The 19,847-nt window shown below is 47.4% G+C and overlaps 2 protein-coding genes across 7 annotated transcripts in view; one reads left to right on the top strand and one right to left on the bottom strand.

Annotated features, from left to right (window-relative positions):
* Nucleotides 1-19,847, bottom strand: part of SLC39A11 (solute carrier family 39 member 11) — a 406,549-nt gene that overhangs the window by 379,732 nt on the left and 6,970 nt on the right. The window lies entirely within an intron of this gene.
* Nucleotides 69-15,409, top strand: SSTR2 (somatostatin receptor 2). Of its 5 annotated transcripts, XR_007412820.1 has the most exons (5): nt 69-236; nt 4,616-5,699; nt 7,963-8,117; nt 8,964-9,359; nt 13,263-15,409. XR_007412820.1 is itself a non-coding variant. In XM_025467868.3 (3 exons), exons 2-3 carry the CDS (start codon nt 4,707-4,709, stop codon nt 13,266-13,268), a joined length of 999 nt encoding a protein of 332 aa, XP_025323653.1. In that variant the 5' UTR covers nt 69-236; nt 4,616-4,706; the 3' UTR covers nt 13,269-15,409. The 5 variants fall into 5 exon arrangements, 3 of the variants coding, with proteins under 3 accessions (XP_025323653.1, XP_048969900.1, XP_025323651.1); XR_003144474.3 differs by lacking the exon at nt 8,964-9,359; XM_025467868.3 differs by lacking the exons at nt 7,963-8,117; nt 8,964-9,359.

Genomic DNA, 19,847 nt, shown 5'->3' with positions numbered 1-19,847 from the left:
CCCCGAGCCCCAGTGCGCGCTCGGCGCCGGGGGTCCGGGGGTCCGGGGGGTCCGGGGGGTCCGCGGGGCCCTGGCTCTGGGCGGCGCGAGGGGCTGGAGCAGCCGGCAGCGCAGGACGCCGAGCGCCAGGCGCCAGGTGCCGGCCGAGCTGCTGCGCGCCTGGGCGCCCGGCTGGGTTGGGGACAGTCGCTGGGTGCCGGCGAGCCGAGCTAGCGGATTGCAGCGGAAAAGCAAAGGTGAGGCGTGTGTGTGTGAGACACAGATCGAGAGAGAGAGAGAGAGAGAGAGCGAGAGAGAGAGAGACGCACTTGGGCACCTGGGTGCATCTGCGCTGCGTGGTGGTGCGCACCTCCGTGTGCTGGAGAGTAGGTCCCGGTGCGCGGTTCTCCCTTCTGCGGGGGGTGATTCTGGTGGCAATGAACGACAGCAGGTGTCCAGGCGTGAGTGGGGGCTGCGGGTCGTGTGTGCGGGAACAGATGCGGCGCCACCGCATGCCGGTGTGCGTGGCATGCGCCCTCGTCCAGTCCTCGTCCCCCAGCCCACTCGTCTAGGTGGTGGCTGCGACGGGGACAACTTCTCTCCCAGCCACCTGCAGAAGAGCCGCCACGCGAGGAGAGCCAGGCCGCTGGGGTGGGAGGGGGCGTCCAGCGAGCCCTGCTGGGGGCCCCTGCAGGCGTCCATCCCCAGATCCGAGCTGGCAGCGGCTGGCGGCGGCGGGGCAAAGGGAGCGCTTCTCCATTCTTCCTTTCCCCGCCTGGGGGACAGAACCCGAAGGGTCTAGGGTCCGCTCCGCCGGAGCCCAGAAGCAGAGGGCAGTTTGCCTATGTTTGGAAAGACCGAATCGCTCAGTGGCCTGCGCCCGCGGGGCGCTGGCCAAGTCCCCAAGCAGCTGTGGCCGGCTCCCAGCCGTCCCTGGTGCCTCACCACCCCCCACTCTGCATTTAGAAACTGAGGTGCTGGCACAGCAGTCTTTAATCTCCCCCTCATCATCACCTGGAAAGAGCAGGGAATTCTTTAGGAAACCCTTGGATCTGCGAGCCTTGGAGTTGGGTGGTGAGGCTTATCTGTGCCAGCGCCGGGGAAGCGGATGGACTGTCCTGAGCCTTCACCTCTCCCCCGGCCCTTCGGCCAGCACCGCCTCGGCTTCTCTTAGGCGCTCTAGCGCCGCGGTGGCCCGCACCTGGCTATTGTCTCTCCCTCCCCTACTGGGGCTCAGCTCTGGCTCCCCGGAAACCTTCCCTGTTAAGCAGGTCACTGGAGAAGTGGCTGTGGGGAATGAATGGGGGGGGGGCGAGCGCGGGGGCGGACTGCAGGTGAGAAAGGAAAGGCTGAAGGCCAACAAGATTTAGCACCACTCCTGATGCTCAGACCTCATCCCCACGCTTAATTCTTAGGCTCTGGGAAGAGGAAGGGATGCGCCAGACCACTCTCCCCCTCCTCTCCAACACAGCCCAGACTCAGACTCAGAGGAAACCGAAAACCAGCCATTTCCAGTGTCTGGAAGTCTTAGGCTGGAAAAATAAAGCAAGCAGAAAACCAAACTTCCTTGTGCGTGTAATCGAACTGCAATCCAACAAGTATTGATTGCCTGGCATTGGGCTCCACTTTCCCCGGGACCCAAATGAAGCAGAAGTCCCTCGGAGACCTGGGGCAGCAGACTTCATTGTTAATGCAATCAGAGTCACTGTGATTTAAACTCATTTCTTCCTTGGAGGAGCCTCCCCACTCTGGACTGGCTGCCCAGCTTACCCCCTCTGGCCCTTTCACAAAGCTGTGCACGCTATTACTGCTTCTTAGCCTATTTAGAAAAACAGTGACCCCAGGTGCAAGTCCATCCCACTGAGTGAGACTCTAGCCAAAAAGGCAGAGTTAGGGCTGGAGGTCAGCATTTGACCTTCCCTCACTCACCTGCACCATCATCATCCCTATCCCCAAAGCTCGAGGCAGAGCTTTTGCCCCTCACCGGTCTTCAGACTCACCCAGACATTGAAGTGTGACCTTGCCTAGTACACAGATGGGCCCCTGAAAATGCTAGTGATTAATGTATGCTCTAGTGCAGGCGGCTTCAATAGGATTCTGGGTCTGTAGAATTAAAGTACCGATAAGACAGAAAAATAGTGGAAACAACCCAAATTAACCCAGGGATACCCAAAATGGTTTCTTTATAACTTTTCAAAAAATACTTTATTTATTTACTCATGAGAGACACAGAGAGAGAGGCAGAGGCACAGGCAAAGGGAGAAGTAGGCGCCCCACAGGGAGCCTGACTTGATGCTTGACTCGATCCCAGGACCCCGGGATCATGACCTGAGCCAAAGGCAGACGCTCAGCCGCTGAGCCACCCTGGTCCCCTAACTTTTGTTTTTAATGGCTGCCATCTTATGCTTTTCAACCAATGCAGACATTAAACCAGGGTCCCCAACGTACTTAGCAGAAAGGTCAGCCACAAAGCCCAGACCAGTCTGGTAAGGAAATTAGTATGGAGAGGATAAACAAGGCGCCTGGCAGTGCAGAATGAATCAGAGGCAAAGGTGGCCAAGGATCGTGGAGTACTTGTTGCTGGTGAAGTCCCCCCTAGCTCATTAGCAATCTCTCCAAGTATAAAGGAGCAATCTCCAATCTTCACTCAGGCACCAGGGAAAGTGCCCTGCTCCGGAGAAATGTGTCTGCCAAGTGAATTATTCCCACTGTATGCTGGGCACACTATGCCTTTACCATCCTCTCTCTTCCCAGAATGACCTCCTTCCTGCCCTTCCTGCTTCACTCTTCATATATTCAAGACTCAGCCCAAATATTACTGTTATGAAGCCTCCTCTGAATCCTCCAGAAGAGGAAGCATTCTTCTTTATTTATTTATTTGAGAGAGATAGAGAACATGAGTGTGGGAGAGGCAGAGGGAGAGGGAGAAGCAGATTCCCCACTGAACAAGGAACCCGTAGAGGGGGGGCTCGATCCCAGGACTCCAGAATCATGACCTGTGCCCAAGGCAGACGCTTAACGACTGAGCCACCAAGGAGCCCCAAGGAAGGCATTCTTAAACCCTGCGTTCACTTCTCCACACAATTCACACCCTAGATGAGCTGGCTTCCTTGCCTGTCTCCCCTCCTAAATTGTCACCTCTTGGAGAGCACCAGCCCTGTCCTGTTCATTCCTGTATCCCTGGAGTGCAGAAAAAGAAGCCCCCCACCTCCCCGCCCCACCGGTGCTGATTTTTGCATGACAGTAGATATTCATTTACTTATGTGATGAGCTATTGTTTTAGATCTTAGGCCAAGCCGGTAGTGTTACAGTTACTTTCCCAGCATGATGGTCAAACAGGAGTCAGCTGTTTTAAACCGAAGTCTAATTATCTGCCACTCGTTTTCCAGCCCACTGAGCAGCAGATAGGATGCTGTGAAAAGTGCAGCAGGGTCGGGTGTCCCGTGTTTAAATCTCAGTTCCACCAGTTATATATAGGGACTGGGAGCAAATTGCTTCAATTCCCTAAGCCTTGGTTTCTCATCTGTAAAATGGGGATGGTTACTTCATAGGACGGGTGGGAAGATCAAAGGGCTAATGAGTGTAAATGAGCAACGGTCCTGTTTGGAATTCACTTCTGTGAATGAGCCTGCTTCCTTCAGGCCTGGCTCCTATTTTCCTCCTTAATTGGTGGGATCCCAGGCAAATATGCCTGAGTGTTAGAAGATGAGCATTCTGGAGCAGTATCCCCCTGAGGGACTCTCTGAAGCATGTGGAGGTCAAGCACTGGGTATTGGAGAAACGAAAACAGAAGAAACAAAATAAACTAAATCATGCGTTTGAAATATAAAAGCCAGCCAGATTTTTATTTTTAATATTTAAGACCATAAACTTGTTCATTATGTGGGCAGCTTTTGGTAAATTACAGATAAATGAGACGGTAGAGGACAAAAGGGGGAAAGACGAGGTTTTTTGAGTCCTATGAGCCTAGCACAATGCTAGGCATTTCCACACACATTTCATCCCTTAACCTTCCTGACGTGCGCATTAACCAACGAGAGTCAGAGTGGTTAAGCGCCCGACACGAGGTCACATAGGCTTCGTGGTGGAACCCTGGTTTGTTTTACCTCTAAAGTCCAGGATTTTTCCATTCTGGGGCTTTCAGAATGGAAAGACTCCAAAGCAGTCAGCAAGTCAGCGGAGATGTCCTCACCGAGAGCAGGCCAAGAATGCCGGTGTCAGATCCCTCTGAGTCAGGGGCTGGACTTCACACTCTGCCTTTTTACCGTCTGGACCAGTCAACTTCTTAGGAATCAAAGTACGGGTTGTTGTTTTGTTTGTTTGTTTTTGTTTTGTTTTTTTTTTGTGTGTGTATGTGTGTGTTTTGCAGCCACAGCCATCTCCCACATGTGCGTCACCAGAGATGACAAGATAAACTATGATGACTTAACCCAAACCCTTCCCCCTCCCCCCATTGGAAAAACAACTCAAAAAGTCAGCATCCTGAGTAGAATGGGCTGGTCCCTCTAATGTTGAGGTAGACAGATAACACACTTCTCAACTGAAGAGTCTGAGAGAGTAAATCAGAAACATGGAAGGCTGGTGAAAGCCTAAGTAGCCTCTGACTGATGGGCCCATCTTCCTGTTTTCCTTGCAGATGTCATACCGGATCCTTTGCCTTCAGGACACATTAAGGTGAGAATACGATCTCTGGCTGGCTGGAACTAGCCTAAGAGTGTAAGGCAGCCATGGATATGGAGTATGAGCTACTCAATGAGAGCCACACTTGGGTTTCCCCTCCTTTTGACCTCGATGGCTCTGTGGTAGCGGCCAACAGCTCAAACCAGACAGAGCCATACTATGACCTGACCAGCAATGCAGTCCTCACATTCATATATTTTGTGGTCTGCATCATTGGATTGTGTGGCAACACACTTGTCATTTATGTCATCCTCCGCTATGCCAAGATGAAGACCATCACCAACATTTATATCCTCAACCTGGCCATCGCAGATGAGCTCTTCATGCTGGGTCTGCCCTTCCTGGCCATGCAGGTGGCTCTGGTCCACTGGCCCTTTGGCAAGGCCATTTGCCGGGTGGTCATGACTGTGGATGGCATCAATCAGTTCACCAGCATTTTCTGCTTGACGGTCATGAGCATCGATCGATACCTGGCTGTGGTCCACCCCATCAAGTCGGCCAAGTGGAGGAGACCCCGAACGGCCAAGATGGTCAATGTGGCCGTGTGGGGAGTCTCCCTGCTGGTCATCTTGCCTATCATGATATATGCTGGGCTTCGGAGCAACCAATGGGGGAGAAGCAGCTGTACCATCAACTGGCCAGGTGAATCTGGGGCGTGGTACACAGGGTTCATCATCTACACCTTCATCTTGGGGTTCCTGGTGCCCCTCACCATCATTTGTCTTTGCTACCTGTTCATTATCATCAAGGTGAAGTCCTCTGGGATCCGCGTGGGTTCCTCCAAGAGGAAAAAGTCTGAGAAGAAGGTCACCCGGATGGTGTCCATAGTGGTGGCTGTGTTCATTTTCTGCTGGCTTCCCTTCTATATATTCAATGTCTCCTCTGTCTCTGTGGCCATCAGTCCCACACCAGCCCTTAAAGGCATGTTCGACTTTGTGGTGGTCCTCACCTATGCCAACAGCTGTGCCAACCCTATCCTGTATGCCTTCTTGTCTGACAACTTCAAGAAGAGCTTCCAGAATGTCCTCTGCTTGGTCAAGGTGAGCGGCCCAGATGACGGGGAACGGAGTGACAGTAAGCAGGACAAATCCCGGCTGAATGAGACCACGGAGACCCAGAGGACCCTCCTCAATGGAGACCTCCAGACCAGTATCTGAACTGCCTGAAAAATAAATAAATAAAATGCCAAGCTCTGCCAAGTGGCAAGTGCTCCCTCCCCTCTGCCCCCTTTCCTTCCTCCCACCCATCACACCTGGCTTCTAGAATAGGAAATTGCTCAGCATGAGTCCAATCAGAGAACAGTGTCTGAGTGAATGATAATGTATTAAATTGATGACACCCCTCCCCCCACTTAAAGTGAACATTTAAATGCAGGCAGACAATTCCAAGTCAGGAGAAGAAGAGATCACGCTTGGGTCTGATATGTAGAAATGGTGAAGCTCAACAAAAATAGAAAAGTCTATCTGCGTGTTTAAAACCTAATATGTAATCTTGTGGTCTTATATTTATACTTATCTATTCTACTCTTCTCTAGTCCCTGTGTAGTCATTACCTATGTTTCCTGTGTTCAAAAGTACACGAGTAGCAGATTGAAGTGTGCCTAGTATAGGTGGACGTTTATTACAATATGGTACCCGCAGAAATGGACTTGCCATGAAGCCAATAAAGTTTAAGCTTCAGGGATCTCTCATGCTTGGCCAGTATTTTCACATGATCACGTGTTTTTGTAAAAAATCGTAAAAGTAAGATACTTTTGTATTTTTTTTCTTAAGGAAGTCTCCTTAAAGCTCCCAGTATCTCAAACCCCTCTCTGCTCCCCCACCCCGACCCCACCCTGGGTATTAGCCTTACTAATATCAGGTGAGTTAGATCAAGAAGATATTTGAGGACCCAGAACATAAATTCATGTGTTTTCTCTTCTTAAGATATAATCAAAGAATTATACATTTATCCAAAAGGACTTAAATGGTTGGGGTCATCCATTATTGTATTTACCAAGACAAAGCCTGCTTTGTAATAAGATTGCATTTTTTTCTTAATTTGCTTTAGTCTTTCTTAGGGAGCCATGGAAGGGGAGAGTGGAGGAAATCACCAATACGAAAGGCAAAAAATGGACCACGATTCTCGATTCTCGAGGGGAAAGCATTTTATTTTCCCCACCATGAAAATAAATGAATAAGAATAAAGCAAAATTACACCTTTACGAGAAACCATGAAATTCTTTTTAAAAAAAAAATGCCAGACATGGCTTCCTAATGAAAGAAGATGGAACTACGTACAGTTCAATGACTCCTCTATGTTTTTTTTTCTTTTTTAAGGAGTTGAAACAAAGCTAGGCACTAAAAAAAAAAAAAAAAAAAAAATCAGTGCCCTAAAGACCGGAGGACCCAGTCCCTAAAACATGAACATGTCCGCCAGCCCCACAATATGTAGCCCAGAGCAGGTGCACAGGTAGGAGTGTCGGAGGGAGTCCCGTGCCTCTCAGGTACACCTGTGCCACCTTCCTCGCCCAGGGTAGACACATTAGACATCCACCTTTAATGCTACAGATGCTCTGAGCTATTCCTCAAGCACGGTCATCACAGACAGGCACTTCACACCATCAGTGACATTTTTCTGTCCCCGAAATGGTAGATGGGCTCACGTACAAACGCTAAGAAAAGAGATGGTGCCCCTTTCACTGATCACCATTTCCAGGGTAGGAAGAAATACACACTCAGGTGTTTGCACCGATGCCATCATCTCTGGGTTTCTATGAAAGCTTCGCTCTTAGTGTCTCACATATAGATTTTATCGTAAAAATGAGCTTTCCTCTCCTGGCTCCCTGAGCAAGGGCTGTTTGACAGGATGAGTAAGAACTCTCTACCTGTGGCTCTCGCTGGTAATGTGCTGCCTTCATTCTGTCTATATTATTCATGCCACCTCATTCCCTGGAGCACTTCTGCAGCCTAGATAAGCGTGTTCAGTAATATTTACGATAGATAAGTAAATCCGTGCAAAAGTTAAAAGAGGTACAATTATAAGATGAAACCCTAAGGAAAGCTGTGACCCAGAAGTGCACGCAGTAAAATCTCTGGCCATCACCGAGGGAAAGGTTGGCTACAAGTTCCGCTCAGGACTTCCTACCAGCCACAACTGATAGAAGGTGACTCCTCCTCCTCCCCCTCCTCTGCCATAAAAACAAGCAGAGATTTGGAAGGAAATGCTTTAAACCCAACTTTACCATTACTAATAATATGAGATGTCCCAGGGCCTTTGAATAAATGCTGATTTTTGTTTGTTTGTTTGTTTGTTTTTACTTAGGGAAGTGATTCCAAGGGACCAAGAACTGGTGGAAATAATTTCAGGGAAGACAGACTCACTCTGTAGCATTCAGGCCCCTGCAATCAGACACTGCCTCCAAGGAGGCCACGGCCCACAGCAGCCATCTAAAGTCTTCAAACAAAATGCATATCCAGGTATACAGTCGGTGCTCATCAGCACGATGGTCATTCTAATGGGCCTTTAAGGCTGAAGCTATAATTCTGTCCAAATCAGCAGGCAGGTTGCTTCTCTATGAAAAGGAATCCTCTACTTCTTGAAATACCTCTTTCAAGGAGAACTTGCTTTCTGGTGGTTTTCTTTCTTCCGAAAGAGGGAATAAGCGTTTCAATTTAAATGTTAATACGATTTTAATTCTAATATGTAAGCTTAGCCTCAACTCAACATTTAATTATGAACATAAATCTGCTGGATGCTGGGAGAGAACAAAAAGTAATGCCACTCCATTGATGTGAGGGCAGCTGATCATTTGGATCATGCGAGCTACTATTTAACCTACCCATGAACGTGGGTAATTAAGAGCTGGTTAAACCTCAGTGGATCTGGTGAGAGAGCTATCAGGAAAGAGAATGTGACACTGTGGCCTGTGTTGAATGATGCTGGTTTGTGTTTCGGTAACACAGAGGGTTGAGGACTATCGAACGTGGAGTTCGTGCCATAGCTTGGGACAGTCTGGGTGGACAAGGAGAAGGCCACTGGGGGATAGAGGACACTGCATTTCCTTCCTTTGTTTTTGGAAGAAGAAAGAGGAGGAGGCAGGAGGCAGCAGGGGAAGAGGAAGAAGAGGAATCCTTACTCTCGATTAGCTGAGGCTGCTAGCAAGTGCTGAGCAGAACCTGTAGCTGACCTCTCCTTAAGTTATATGGTGGGATTTGACTGCATGCACTGCGGGTAGCAGCTTTTCCCGCAGTCTCATTTTTAAACTATACCTCTTTTTTTTTTTTTTTTCATGGATTTACTTATCTATCACAAATGCTATGCAGAGAAGAAAATGTGGGCTGGTGAGTGAGACTTCCAGAGCTGGCAGTGAACTGGAGTCTATTTGCTTACACAGATTTAACCTCCTCCCCACGGCAGCATGCAAGCATTGATTGCTAGATAGGAGCACCGTGCCGGGCAAGTGTACAGTCTGGTCATTGAGAGAGGTAGGAAGGAACGTCTGTGGGGATGCATGTTCCTCTTCAGCTCCAAGTGTGACTGTTCAATCAAGACAGCTAAGTGAGGAGGGAAGGCAGAAATGAACTCCTGCCTAGTTGAAGGAAGGTGGCAAGAGAATCATCGAAAGGCTCCATATATGGTTGGGAAGGTCCCATTAGTGTTTCTGGACCATGTGGCATCGTAAAAATCACCACAGGTGGCAAGCCAAGCATTTGAGCTTTGTAAGTAATAATTTATATTTGGTCACTTGTCTGATCCCCATTTCTACCAGGTTCAAAAACATCAAGTTCTCTATCAAATATCCTATCGGAGCAAATCTTCACCTCACTGGTTATTCTCCTTCTAATATGTGGATTTCTTGGAACATTCCCACAGGCCGAGTCTCATTTTTTTTTTTTTCCTAGCAGCTCATCTGGAAAGCAGGCACCGGGGATTATATTCTACTTCACAGCCGAAAAGCTTTCGTGGGTCTATTACCTGAGTCAGCAGACCGGTTAGGGTTGGGAATAGCAACTGCGGGACAAGTGTTCATGTCCCCCACCCCTACCGGCCACTGTGCCTCTGTTAACTCCTCAGCAACCGGGCACAGGCTGATCAGCTAGTTTTCTCCCTTGGATGTGTCAGGTTGCATGTATCTGGGCTGTTGCTTCAAAACAGAGTTAAACATTAGCCAGGACTTGAGCAAGCTGAATATAAAACTATTGATTCCCCTGGGATTAAAAGTGAGTATGGTAAGTGAAACGCTGTGGCTTGCTCCCTGGGTTCGGTGGGCGTCTGCCTCCTGTCGGACAGAGATTTTCAGCAGGAGATGGATCACACAGACCCAACTTCAGGTGTTTGGAGAGGAAGGGAGAGATGCTTTAGCTTTTCATCCCTCCTCTTCCCTGGTATTACTGAGAGGACGGAAGAGGGAAAGAAGACCCCTTTGCCAGGATACTGGTGTCTGGTGAGGAGAGGTGGCTCACGTCTGCCCCTGGGCCTACCAGCACTGGTCAGACAAAATGGCCCTGTCCTTGCTAGGAAAGCCTGTTGAGGAGCCTAACGCAAGATCTACTCCAAGAGAAATCTGAAATGGCGTGTCACAGCCTTGCCCTCTCCCATTATTCGGTGACTGGGGCCTCCAATTGCTTAAGCAACAGAGCAGGTCCCTTGCAGGGCAGTCATGGAAGGAAAAAAGGCAGCTGAGCTGTGGTTTACCAAATCAGACAGTCATAACCCTAAACACAGGAGACACAGTTGTCCCAGGACCTTACAAAGATCAGATTGCAAAGTGACCAGAACAGGGTCCCTGAGGGAAATTGCTAGTCTCAAAAGAGGAGGACCCACGGTTAGCTCTACTGGACGACCTGCAAGCTCACCACGTCTGCTCTCCAGGGCTCCCTGTCCATGCACCAGGCACCTCGAAGGAGCAGCAATGCCACTCCTGGGGTGCTCCCCCTTCCTCGCTGATGGTTGGGGTACCAGTTCCCATGGAGGTTCCTGTCCCCAAGCGAGGGATTGTGGCCATCACTGAGAGGGCAGATATTTTTCCCCATGGGTATTATTTTCAACAAGAAACCCAAGTGGCTCTCTGACAACATAACCAAGGCCTGGTTGTTTACTCAACATTCACCGGCATCCTATTTCTCGGGACAAAGGGACAGTCTCCTAAGGCTCACCACACTTTGTGCTCTCAGGCACAGGTACCCCGGTGATGCAGTGCACACAGGTGATGCAGTGGAGCCCACGTGTGGCACACACACGTGATGCACACGTACTCACACACAATCCGCCTTCTACATCTTGTAGGCAAGACTTCCAATGCAGGGATTCTCCAAGGCTTTCAATGGAGGAACAGAACTATAATTTGACTAACTCATTTAAAGTCTAGGGATATACACTCTTTCCTTTTTTTTTTTTAATGGGAGGGGATGTCGTGTATAAGCCAATTTTTCACGCAAAGACTCCGTGCCAGGTCATCGACTGCATTCCTGCCCCACCCTGCTGTCCCTGCAAATAGCAGGCCACTTCAATTAAAAAAAATAAATAAAAGTAAAGTTGGCAAAATTACAAATCATCCCCACTAGTCAACCAACTGGAAGCACATATTCTGCTAACGGCAATAGTTCTGCACAAGAAAAACACACAATTTCTTTACAGAAAAATCACTCAATTTTCAAATGGATACCCACAGAAGACAGATCCTAACAGACATTTCTTCCCCACTGTGTTGCTTTTTTTTTTCCATTGAGGTATAATTGACAGACATTATATTTGTTTCAGGTATACTATACAACATAACGACTTGATATTTGCACACAAATGCAAATGAGCACCACAGCAAGTCCAAGTGGTATGGCCATCCATCACCATACCTAGTTCCAGAATTCTTTGTTTCTTGTGATGAGAACTTTTAAGATTTACTGTCAGGAACTTCCAAATAGGCAATACAGTATTATTAACTATAGCGGCCATGCTGTACCTTATATCCCCTTGACTTACATATTTTATAGCTGGAAATCTATTTTTTTGAGCGTCTTCATCCATTTCGCCCCCACCCCATTTCCTGCCTCTGGAAGCCACCAGTCTGTCACCTGGATCTATGAGCTTGGTTTGGTGGGTTCTTTTGTTTTAGATTCCACACATAAGTGAAATCATATCATATTTATCTTTCTCTGACTTATTTCACTTAGCATAATGCCCTCAAGATCTATTCATGTTGTCGCAAATGGCAAGATTTCATTCTTTTTTTATATCTGAATATTCTAGCGTGTGTGTCTATATATTACATATATATCACATTTTATATATATATCACATATATATTATATATGAGATATACGTGAGATATATATGTATATCTCATTTTCTTTATCCGTTCGTCCATTGTTTCTAGGTCTTGGCTATCATAAATAATGCTGCAATGAATATGGGGGTGCAGATACCTCTTTGAGAGCCTGTTTTCATTTCCTTTGGATGGATAAATACCCAGAAGTGAGACGGTTAGACCATAGGGTAGTTCTATTTTTAATTTTTTGAGGAACCTCCATAATGTTTTTCAAGGGACTGCACCAAATGACATTCCTACCAACAGTGCAGAAGGGTTCTCTCTTCACATCCTCGCCAATATCTCTTTCTTGTCTTCTGGATAATTGCTATTCTGACAAATGTGAGATAGTATCTCATTGTGGCTCTGATTTGCATTTCCCTAATGATGAGTGATGCTGAGCATCTTTTCATGTACCTGATAGCTATCTGTATGTCTTCTTTGGAAAAATATCTACTCAGATCCTCTGCCCACTTGTTAATCAAATTTTTGTTGTTATTAAGTTTTATGAGTTCATTATATATTTTGGATGCTAACCCCTTATCAAAGATATGATTTGCAAATGTTTTCTCCCAGTCAGTGGGCTGCTGTTTCATTCTGTTCTTTGCCTTGTAGCAGCTTTTTAACTTCACGTAGTCCTACTCATTTATTTTTGCTTTTGTTGCCTTTGCTTTGGGTATCAAATACAAAAAAATCATTGCCAAGGGGCACTTGGGGGCTCAGTCAGTTAAGTGTCTGCCTTTGGCTCAGGTCATGATCCCAGAGTCCCTGGATCGAGCCCTGCACTGGGCTCCTTGCTCAGTGGGGAGCCTGCTTCTCCCCCCCCCCACCCTTGTATTCACTCTCTCTCTTTCTCCCTCTCCAAATAAATAAATAAAAATCTTTTTTAAAAAAATCATTGCCAAGACCAATGTCAAGGAGCTTACTATGTTTTCTTCTAGGAGTTTTATGGTTTCTGGTCTTACTTTTAGGTCTCTAATCCATTTTGAGTTGATTTTTGTCTGTGGTGTAAGAGGTCCAATTTTTTTTGCATGTGGCTGTCCAGTTTTCTCAACACCGTGTATTGAAGAGACTGTCCTTTCCCCATTGTCTGTTCTCGGCTCTTTTGTCATAGCTGACCATGTATATGTGGGTTTATCTGTGGGTGCTCTATGCTGCTCCACTGATCTATTGGTCTGTTTTTATGCCAATACCATATTATTTTGATTAGTATAGCTTTGTGCCTCCATGATTCTTAATAGAAATCTGAGGTTGAACACTTTGGGGGAAGTGGAGATGCTTGGCCACCAAGAAAATGAACTGCAGTTCTCTTCCTCAGGCATGAGCACACCTCCACAAAGAGGCTCTCCACCATAAAAGAAGTCTTCCCCTTGTCCATCATCCCGCTACAATGCATTTCCATGGTTCAGGATATCTACATCAACTCCTTTTGTGTGCTTTTTAAGTACCTGCCAGTATGCGATGGGGAAGAGAGCTGTGCTGCCCATCTGCAATCCAGATACTTCTGGAGCAAAGACTCAGATTGGATAAAGACTCACTTTGTTTGGCTTCAGCTGAAATGCTTTTTAGCAGCTTAAAATAGTCTCCTGAATCTTCCAAACTCCCAGGTGGCTAGGCACTATAGTATTTACCACAGGCTTGCTCTGGGAGGCAACTAACCACAGACGGTTCATTTTTCCTTTCCTCTGCACCTTCACATGACCTTCTTTTGCATTCTCCTCACTCTAAAGGGCCTGTGGGCTGAGAGGTGACAACATCCTCAACCATGCTGCATGTGGCTGCTGCTGGGGGCGGTCTTTGCAGCCGGGGAAACCCATCCCTCCTCAACCTCAAACAGAGTATTTCTGGTCCAATGGAGCAGATACAAAATCTGGTTTGCCATCAGCAACATGGTTCTGGGCTGTTGGGTCAACGTGGAAATGGGTTTCCAGAGGATTTGGGATTTCAAGGGCCTCCTTAACTGCCTCCAGGATCAATGAAGTCAACCCTCATTGCTGGAGAAGCGCCAAAGCAAGGCATTGAAGTGACAGACTGTGTCAGCGGCGAAGCCTAATGTCAGAGGCGGCCTTCAGGAATGCCAAGTCCGCTGAGCTCCAGAGGTCCTCGGGTAACGTCAAGATAGGAGACAGGGCACCTGTGAGCAGGAAGTCTCACATTCTAAAAATCTAGCTCATCAGAGTTCATGTCCTTTAGCCATCTCGTTCACCCGTCTTTCAAAACAGTGTTCTCTAAGGTTTATGGAAACATATACCTACGTTGAAATTTTTTAAATGGCTTCTCTTGAGAAGTCCGCAATGCCCACCTTTAAACAATAGAAAGGCACACCTTAGTTTTCACAAAATGAGAAAGTGGGAACCAATTCTGAAGGAAATAGTCAGCAGAGGCATCCATCCCCCCGGTGGATGATGCAGAGCCAGGCCTCATTCCTGCCCCCTTCCACCCCCCAGCTTCTGCTAGTGGTGTGGCCTCAGACAGGAGCGGGCCACGGCACAGCTGAATGGAAGAAAACGGTTCCTAATAAGAGCAACCAGCTAATGGAGGCTGCTTTCCCATCGGTTTGGAGGAGGAGAGAATCCACCAGCCCGGCCAACACAACCAAATGCTGTGAGCGGCCTCCATACTCACCCTATCCCATGGCAAGCCCAAAGCAGACAATCCGACTCTCCAGAATGATTTGGAAGCCATTTCTCCAGGAATAAAAAAATAAATAAATATCTCCATTCCACCTTCCAACAGCCTGAGAATCATGTCAGCAAGAAAGAACAGAGTACGGGCTTGACTCTGACAACATGTTCGGTGATAGTTTAACGCGTGTGGCGTCTTTCCTAGTATACTTACTCCGTAATCTGTCCATCACTCCCTGGCTGTCACTCACCAGGGAACAACAGTGGGTTTCTACAAATAGTACATCAATCACTATCGTGGGAGATTGAAAGCCCGTCCTACACGGGCACTCACACCACCCGTCACCCCTCTCTGTTCTTCTGAGCAGCACTGACATGGTTTGCATCCTCCTCCTGGACGGTGGGGGGTGGGGGGTCAGGAAATCCGAACCTTTGGGCCCCCTCCTACCTTCCCAGGAAGGCTTTACTGAGTTTTCTTTCTCCTTCCATGCTCCTGACAAGGAAACTGGGGACATCCAGAAAAGCCTTCAGCAGCCCCGACTGCAAAAACACTGTCAGTGACGTGATGTGATTGATGTTTTTAATATGTCAGGAATAGGTATGCACGCAAGCTATTTTTATTATTCCTGTGGTATTTTGAATGTGGTTATTCTTCTTAACGTGTAATTCCTGCATGTCCAGTATTGAGATGAAATTGCTAAAACTGCCTTTGCCTTCAAATAAGCTCTGTCTTTGTGAATGTGTACGTTCCTCTGTATGTCAGATAAATTGGCCTCTATCTTTGCTGCTGTAATTGCCTGTCTATACCAGAAAGCAAGAAGCAAACACTGCTTTTTAGTGACTTTATTTCTTTTTTATTTGCAAGTGTACCGTACTACAAACTACCTTCACATGAAATCATACTATCCATCGAAGGGACCTAGACTGAAGTTTGTTCACTAGGCCACCTATGTGAGCTCCCCTCTGCTCCCATCTACCCCTGAAAGAGACTCTACACATTCAGGACGATGGGCGATGGTCCTAGGTCACGAGATAACCCATACTTTCCAGATTTCCTGACACTCTGAACTAGAAGCTTTAGAATTGTTTTTTAATGCTAAGCCCAAAGAAAAGCCGACAAAAATGTTTTCTAGATATCTTAGCAATCATTTGGTAGAAGAGAAAAACAACATTTTAAAATAGATAACCACTGCTGAGTGCCATTTGGTCCATAGACTGATCCTTAATGACCCAATATGATGGCCTCCAGATTCTGGGGCCGAGTTTAAAGAGCACGGCTGAGTCACGGCAAAGCACACGGTGAAGGGGGTGCTCCCAGAGTGCCATACGGATGTGCCAGGTCCCGCTGATGGCAGAAGTGATTACAGGGAAATATCAAGTGCTTTAGAATTAGGTCAAAAAAAAAAAAAGAACTTTTTTTTATCACCCTCTCATCTTCGTTCCAGTCATTCAAAATCAAAACCTAATGAAAAAGTCTAGCTGCTTAAAACAGGGTCTTAGTTACAAATCAGACCGCTGAAACCAGAAAAGAAAAGTGAGCTAATATTTGGAGTGCTCAAAATGGACCAATCTCTGTGCTGGGCACTTTACAGGCGTCATCTCATTCAGTTCCCACAGGTGCTAACACCCACTCCACAGGCGAGGAAACCGAGGTGTGGCAAACTTGCACCACTCAACCAGAACCTGCACTCTGAACCACTCTGCCACAGTACACTTCCACGTGACCGTCCCGAGCCCACGCTTCCTCGTCTGCAAACCAGGGATAGCAGTACGAACCTCACAGGGTTGCGTAAGAGTCTGGATCAAAGGAAATATCTTAAATAATTTATCATGTTATCAGGCACACAGAAGTAACCCAGTAAATAGCAGGTTTCCCTCACCTTCAATCACAGCAAAAAAAAAAAAAGAAAAAGAAAAAAGACCAGAAACTTCTTGGTTGTTAAACTGACCATTTTCTAATTGGCTAATATTAAACTGTAGCTTCTAATCCTGCCATTAGTAGAGAGCTTAGCTGGCACTAACACCACCAGCCACGTGATGCAAGATGAAAGCCGGTCCAGAGCAGAAAAGTAAATGCATTATGTGTGTCTGCCGATAAGGTGTACACGCCTTCTGTCTACACGGAGTGTTCCTTTATGGAGAAGGGGCTTTCCTTCCCTGCCAAGCCTAACTAAACTTTGGTCTCCTCCAGAACGGACCTGGGATACCACTTCCCGCCTTCCTAAACAGAGCCTCATACTGCCGAAACATTCTAGAAGCTTAGCAGTTCGTGACATGTTAGAAATTGCTGAGTTAGTCCTTTATTTTGCCCCCAGTGTGAGACCATGGGTGGCCAGGGGCCTGGTGCTAACCAGAAGGAGGGGATCGTGCCACTAATCCTCGGTGTGTAACCATCTGTATCGCTCTTGGTCCAGCCAGAAACAGATGGCACACTCAAAGGGGTTTAACTGAAATGAATGTAATGAGGGAACTATGCACAGAGGTGTGGGTGGGCGTAAGGGCATCAGCCAGAGATGGATGAGGCGCCCGGACGCTCCATGCAGGTGCAAGCCTTTACCAGCCCTGGAGCTCAAGGGCCGAGGGAGGAGATGATGTTCTAGAGCTCAGCAAGAGCCACAGCCATGGGGAAGGTGGGACTCCATGGGAGCTATAGCTGTAAGGTAACTCGGCCAGGGCCAGAGGGGCAGAGAGCCCAGTGAGGCAGCCCACAGAGGTCCACCTTAAGGCACAGAATGTGGACAGGGTGGCAGGGAGGGGGCACGTGGAAAATTACCAGCACGTCAATGCACAGACCAGCCCCATGTCAGGACCCCAGCACCCTCAAAGCTGCCTACAGTCTGCTGGCACAGCTGGAGGGAATTTCCACATTAGGTATGGCGGGGGGGGGGGGGGGGGAGCTGAAGGGCCCTGGGGGGTTGCCCTTCACTCTCTAATTCCTAAGAGGATAAACTGGATTTTCAGAAACCTCCATTTTCAGTGGAGGTTTCAGTATCTGAAAATGATACTTAGAATTTCAGGTTGTGTGCATCGGATGGCTTAGGTAGTACAAAAGTGGTCCAGGGTTCAAGTTCCAACCACATAGTACTCTGGGTGGTTAACTCCCAAAGATTTAACTGCCTGGGGCACTCACACTTCAGAATATAATTTTATGGTCTCCCTTTGGAAGATATTGATTTGGGGCACCTGGGTGGCTCAGTCGGTTAAGCGTCTGCCTTCAGCTCAGGTTGTGATTCCGAGGTCCTGGGATCAAGCCCCGCGTCAGGCTCCCTGCTCAGGCTCAGCAGGGAGCCTGGTTCTGCTTCTCCCTCTGCCTCTCCCCCTGCTTGTCCTCTCTCTCTTTCTCTCGAATAAATAAACAAATACAATCTTTAAAAAATATATATGTATATACATACACCAATTCTTGTGCACAACTTCTCAAATGTAAAGGTCACGTAGGCCACTCTTCTACTACCTCTACCTACACCAAAAGCATATCAAAAACCAGCCATTCAATACATTTTAACCCAGCAATGTGCTCCCAAATTATCTTTGCAACTACCCAACTTCACATTGTCTTGTGTCTAAAGACCCAGAGTCTTCTCTCATCCAGTCTTGAGCCGACAGTCTCGGTCTGTCTCTTTACCTGGTAGAACTTAAACAAGACACCACACGAGCAAACAAGCATCCCAACCCAGGAGAGCCAGAGCCTAGCACAGCTTCCTGCAAGCACAGCTCCTTCTACGGCTCTGCAGCTTCCCCAGAGGTCGGGCCCAAGTCCCTGAAATTGCAATGTCCTAAAGCTGACGTCCACTGATACTTAGAATTTCAGGTTGTGTGAATCCCAAGACAGGGCACGATGATCCTGGCAGACTTGGAAATGCTTCCTCCCAATATTCCTCCAGTTGTGTCGTATCCCAGAGGGAAACGTCCCACCAAACTATATCAGGGCAGCAGAATCGTCTCAGGTGGCAGCTGTGCGTGCCCGGGGGCTACTGATCTTTGAATACTTACTGGTTTGTCAGCATACCAGTAAATTAACCTATTACGAAGTTAAACTGTCATCCGTGCACTAAAAACACGGTGAGCATCTATCGTGTTACCAGATGCTTGTTCTGGAAGCTGGGAATTCAGTGAGTTTAAAGACAGACCAAGTCTCCCCCTCCTTGCTGTAGGGCAGACACTCTACAAACAAGTACAACAAATAAAAGAACACCAAGTCTCAATATGGTGACAGATGCTCTGATGAAAATACATGGACAGTAAGGACAGGTGGTTCAGCACACAGGCCCCAGAGCCAGACAGTCTGATTTACATCTCAGCTCTGCTACTTCCTGGGTGACTTGGGGCAAATTATATAATCTCCCTCGGCCCCAATTCCCTCTTCGATAAAAGTAAAAATAGGAACAGGATCTATTTTGGAGGGATTTGTGAATTTGTCAAACTGTGAGCATGAAATAAGGTAGGTAGTTCATATTCAGAGTCTGTATCAGTGGCTGACATTCACTGAGCCCCTGAAAAATATTAGCTCTTCCTACTTTAGATGGGGTGGTCCAGGTGGGCTTCTCAGAGGGGGTGACCCCCATGTGAAGATCTGGTAAAAGGAAGAGCCAGAGGAGGTGCCTGGGCAGCTCAGTGGGTTGAATGTCCAACTCTTGATTTCGGCTCAGGTCATGATCTCAGGGTAGTGAGATGGAGCTCCAAGTGGATCCTCCTTGAGACTCTCTCTCTCACTCTCCCTCTGCCCCTCCCCCTTTCCCATGCTCTCTCTTTCTCTAATAATAATAATAATAATGAGAAGAAGAAGAAGAGGAAGAAGAAGAAGAAGAAGAAGAAGAAGAAGAAGAAGAAGAAGAAGAAGAAGAAGAAAGAAAGAAGAAAGAAAGAAGAAGAAAGAAGAAAGAAGAAAGAAGAAAGAAGAAAGAAGAAAGAAGAAAGAAGAAAGAAGAAGAAGAAGAAGAAGAAGAAGAAGAAGAAGAAGAAGAAGAAGAAGAAAAGAAACAGCCAGAGTGGAGCTCTTAGGGAGAAGTTAGCCACACCTTGTCTATGAAACAGAAGGAAGATGGGTGAGGTAGGAGTAGATGGTTGGGAGTGGAGAGGCCATGCAGGGACTTGGATGGTCTTTGATAGGAGTCTGCTTCTGTCCCCAAAGGGCAGGAAGCCATTGGAGGTTTGAAGCAGGAGATGCACTAGGATGGACAATGGAGGTGAAGGACAAGGATCTCTTGTAGATCAGGGATCAGCAAGCTATGGTCCATGGACTGAAGATGGCCACTCTGCCTGCTTTTTTTTTTTTTTTT

Source organism: Canis lupus, chromosome 9 (genome assembly GCF_003254725.2).
Source record: "Canis lupus dingo isolate Sandy chromosome 9, ASM325472v2, whole genome shotgun sequence".
Classification (NCBI taxonomy): domain Eukaryota; kingdom Metazoa; phylum Chordata; class Mammalia; order Carnivora; family Canidae; genus Canis; species Canis lupus.
The sequence above is the reverse complement of the archived record's forward strand: the minus strand, read 5'-3'. Positions and strand labels throughout refer to the sequence as shown.